This window comes from Zingiber officinale, chromosome 8B (assembly GCF_018446385.1).
Source record: "Zingiber officinale cultivar Zhangliang chromosome 8B, Zo_v1.1, whole genome shotgun sequence".
Lineage (NCBI taxonomy): Eukaryota > Viridiplantae > Streptophyta > Magnoliopsida > Zingiberales > Zingiberaceae > Zingiber > Zingiber officinale.
The window spans coordinates 23,762,843-23,767,596 of record NC_056001.1 but is presented as its reverse complement, the minus strand read 5'-3'; the positions used below and the strand labels follow the sequence as shown (position 1 = coordinate 23,767,596).

Sequence of the window (4,754 nt, the reverse complement as noted above, 5' to 3'; positions counted from 1 at the left end):
ACAGTTAATTAGGATAGGATTATAGTCGGAATCCGACCATAATTGCGACGTATTTATATGGATAGGAATCGTGTGGCAAATTCACAACTATAGGGATGCCAGATACCAAAAAATAGTAATTATTAAATTTGATACAACCAATTCAATGTTACAAAGGATTTGCTGTCCCCCAAGTAGAGGCCATCTGAATCGAGGACGAAAGCAACTTCCACGGCGGAGGAGCGGTAGTCCTCCGCCGGAGCAGCCGCGACCACCTCCGCGAATTCAGACGCTGTCCCAGCCCACGTCGCCGGCGTCTCACTCGTCCTCCACGGCGACTGCGAAGGGAGGCGAGAAGCCGCTCGCAGTTGTGGAGGCGAAGGATAAGCAGCTCTGCTCTAGCTCGTGCAAGCTCGATCCCACCTCGAGACTCCTCTAGCAGCGATGACTGATCTGGCTCCGGGCGTCGCGATGATACAACGTCGGGCCGCGCCTTCCTCTCGATACGTGATCTCGAGAACGGAGGGGTCGTCGTTCGATCTCTGCACTTGCTTCGATGCGAGACATCCGGCGCGCGGCGCCGCGGTAGGTGCAACTGAAGTATGCTCTGCAATATCATTGTGATCATAACTTGATCAACGCAGTCTTCTTATTAAATTTCAACTCAGAAACAGAAGGTGGCCATGGATGTTTGGCTCCAAGGAGGTTCAGGTCCTATTTGCTGATCAAAGTTTTTCTTTTTTCATCTGTATTTAAGTTCCTCCCCGCTATTTTTTTACTTTTATTTCTATTTCCTAGCTTGCATGCCTCACCAAGCAGCAGATCTTCACAACCGAATTTAAGTCTCTCCTTACTTTGCCCACCGGATATAAAATATGTTCTTACTTCAGCCACCGGATAAATCTGAAAGGCAGGAATTCACCCAGCAGCTTATCACTATAGAATCTACCCTCGCCCGCAGAATTTTTTAACTCTTGTTCGTTGTTGCTGTAAATAAGAGAGGTATTATACCGTGCTAAACTTGACCTAATTAGATTGATGCATTGATGTTGTTTCGCTGCCAACCTATTCTCCTACAAGAAAAACCCAGTAAAATTCCAGATGTATTCTGCACGATGTTCATGGAATTGATATGCCTGAATGAAGTCAACCAACACATTTAGCTTCCTGTTATAGTTATTTTTTTAAGAACATACAAAATAACAAATGGAAAACAGAGCGTGTAATGGAGAGTAGCAGGTAGAAAATATTGTTTGGAATGTGAGTATTTGTAGGTGAGTTTTCAAAGATAAGGGCAACGATAATGTTGTCACAGACAAAAATATGCACCAAAATAGAGTGACAAATACTAAAAGCAAAGATCTTGGTTGGGGGCACAAACACAAATAAGAGCGGTTTACCAAAAAAAAACTACTTTGGGGAAAAAGTGGATAGATGAGCTTAATTCAGCTCTAGAACTAGTAGCTAGGTTCAGTTGTGTCGAATCCTAATTAACTAGTTCCCTGGGCTTTGTTGAGGATGACTCCTTCATACTTAACTTGGAACCACTTCATAGCATCCTCCTTGGTGACACGTTGGTGAATGCCAACTCTTGATTTGCAGCGACGGCGACGGCTCACACGATAGCCGGGGCGCTCTAAGATGACATAGAAGTCCATGCCATAAATACCTGTGGAAGGGTCGTACCTGTAAAAATAACAAGGTTTTTAATAACATAACAACTATTGACAAGCATAAAGTGAGGAAGAAGAATGCAACTCCACCAACAGAGATAGTAAATATGTAACAGGGAACCATGTCAATTGGTAATCTGTGATCTCTGTGGGTTTGTTTTCCCCATACTTTTCTGCTCAGATTCATTACTAAGCTTTTTGTTATTTTATGTTCCATTGTGTTAAGATATGTAGACAAAAAAAAAGGTTCAATAAACATTTGGAAAAGTTTATCCTAGAATGTTAGGGACAAAGATTGAAAAGATAGATAAAGCTAGCAATGTGCTACACAAGTGCATGAATTGATATGTTTTGGGGTCTAAAATACGGACTTAATCAAATTTTCAAAATATATGAAAATCTGGGAATGCAATTTCAAAATGAGGTAATTTGCACAAATTGACTTGTTTCAAATGCAAATGACTATTTAACAGCATTGTTTTAGAATGTGCTACCCAAGTGCATGAATTGACATGTTAAAATAAGAACTTCATCAAATTTTCAGAATATATGAAAATCTAGGAATGCAATTTCAAAATAAGGGAATTTGCACAATTTATTGTTTCAAATGCAAATGACTCTTTAACTACACAACAAAATACAATCAGCACGTTTGTAAAATTGTAGCAAAATTAGAATCAAAATGAGCTAAAATTAACGCCCAAAGAAATCTAATGAATTCACTTTAACAAAAAAAAAATTGTAGCAATAATAATCCCAAGTGATGAAACAAATACATAATTATCATAAGTGGATCAAGTTATTGAATAAAGCAGAAGATGTCAAACCACATAAGTATTATGAAATATAAGGCATCGAAGACAACATATAGATGTATTTGAACAGAAAATATATTTTCCACATGATCAAAATTAGCATTAATGAAAGAAACATTTTAAAAACTTTCTTTTAAAATATGGAACCTTCAAAATTAGGTTTTTTTTTCTTATCCTCCTTTCTTCCTCTCTCAAATTTCTACAGCAAATTGAATGGATCTACATTGTCCCAATCATTTAAAGAAATGAGAGGTAGAACATTAGAGGTGTTGACACTAACTCAGTACAAGCATCACAGATAAACTAATAAAAGATGTGAGCAGAATTATTGAAATAATAATAATAATAATAATAATAATAATAATAATAATAATAATAATTGATAGAATTGTAGATAGCGCAAAACAATTATAACTTGGTACTGTGTATTATGTGATTTCTAAGTGACCTTAAATGGAAAACAAAAGACATAACTTACTTAATTCCGAGATCAATGTGCTCTTGTATGCCAAAACCAAAGCACCCAGTATCACTGAAGTTTCTTCTCAACAACTCATATTCCTTCACTTTCAGACCACTTTCCAAAAGTTGCATTGCCTTGTCACCTCTAACTGTGACATAGCATGCAATCTTCTCATTGCGCCGGATTCCAAAGGACCGGACAGTGTACCTTGCTGTAAAACAATATGAGAAACCACCAAATGAGCAGATGAATAGCAATTCATTTTAATAGTTCAACAGTTTCATGGAAGAACACAGGTACCTTTAGAGAAAACTGGTATTTGTCCACTAAGTTGCTCGAGAACCTATATGAGCAATTAAAAGCACGAAAATAAAATTAAAACTCAAATAATCTGTAGTTTTAAAGATCTTCATTTACATTGCCAAATGTATACAGCACACACAAATATGGAACTCAAAAAGACAAATAAGCAGCATAAACAGACCATTCTGAGATCGATAGCTGTTGAAAGGTGTCTGGCGAGATGGAGAGGAAGCAGAAATAGGTGGTGCATGGATGGAAAATGAACAAAATGGCAAACAAAAGCCAAAATACAGGTGACTAGGTTACCAGATCCTGGTACTAGTGCGTGCACATATCATATGTGAATTGGAGATCTTATGCATCAATTGCAGGTGTGTGCTTGTTTCAAGTCATTGCCAATGAAATTCAAAATTTGGCTATAAAAAAACGAAGTTTATATCTTTCTGGAAAAAAAATCAAAATAAAAATAAATCAAAATATAGTCAAGAAAACAAGCAAGCATCTGAATGGTCTGAAATGGGAAAAGTGAAATAGTGATCCGCCCAATGGCTTCTTGGATCAGAAAATTGATGCAAACCGCAACAGCACCTTGGCAGCTCTGGTCAGACGATCGCCACTCTCGCCAACGGAAATATTGAGGACGAGCTTCTGAACCTTGATCTCCCTCATCGGATTGGACAGCTTCTTCTCGGAAGCCTGCGATGGAGGAAAGGAAAAAGAAATCCATAAGAGACGACAACGTATCCCGCATTCTAGTTAAGTCAAAAGGAAGGAGCGTGGATGATACATACCATTGCAGAGAAGAGAATCGCCGACGGAAAAGAGGATCAATGGCAGCTCTAGCGGCGGGTGAATAGGAAGGCAGGCCTTAAAAAGGGTGCGGAGTGGCTAAAACCCTAGTCTGGCTTTAGATTTGGGAAATCCCCTGGCAACCTCCCGAAATTACAAAAGTGCCACTGCTGAACAAAATCTTGGCCCCAATATTTTATAGACGATGAACACAAATTAGTATAATCACAATAATAATCATTTCATTATTACACATCTATTAAAAAATATTTTTAGTTTAATTTAATTCACAATCAACAAAATATTTAAACTAAAACTTTATTCTCATTTGAGGATATTCATAAACTAAAAAATAATTAAGGATATTTTTTATTTTCTGCATACAAATTTTATAATGATATGCATAAATATGTATATAAAATTATGTTACCGTGTGACAAATTATTAAAAATAATTTAATATAAATAGAAAAAACAAATAATTATGCAAAACCTTCCTTAAAATCTTGTCCCATTAGTGTAATTAGAATATCCATAGTGGGAACTCTGAAAGCTGGCAACGGAGAAAAACCTCTCTCCCATAGTTGAGGGAGGTTTTCCCCTTTTCACGAAGAAGTGGCTCCGTGGTTACGGAACCGCTTCTTCGTGTTTTTCTTTTATATATATATATATATATATATATATATAATTGTAAAAAAAAATAAGAAGAAAAGTGTATAATGTAAATTATAAA

The 4,754-nt window shown here is 36.9% G+C and overlaps 1 protein-coding gene across 1 annotated transcript; it reads right to left on the bottom strand.

Moving 5' to 3' along the window:
* Positions 1 to 1,303: 1,303 nt before the first annotated feature.
* Positions 1,304 to 4,159, bottom strand: LOC122017220 (60S ribosomal protein L11-like). The gene is made up of 5 exons (XM_042574777.1): positions 4,025 to 4,159; positions 3,822 to 3,929; positions 3,231 to 3,273; positions 2,946 to 3,141; positions 1,304 to 1,665 (listed from the first exon to the last, which is right to left on the bottom strand). The coding sequence occupies exons 1-5, from the start codon at positions 4,025 to 4,027 to the stop codon at positions 1,470 to 1,472; spliced, it is 546 nt and encodes a 181-aa protein (XP_042430711.1). The 5' UTR covers positions 4,028 to 4,159; the 3' UTR covers positions 1,304 to 1,469.
* Between the last annotated feature and the right edge of the window lie 595 nt (positions 4,160 to 4,754).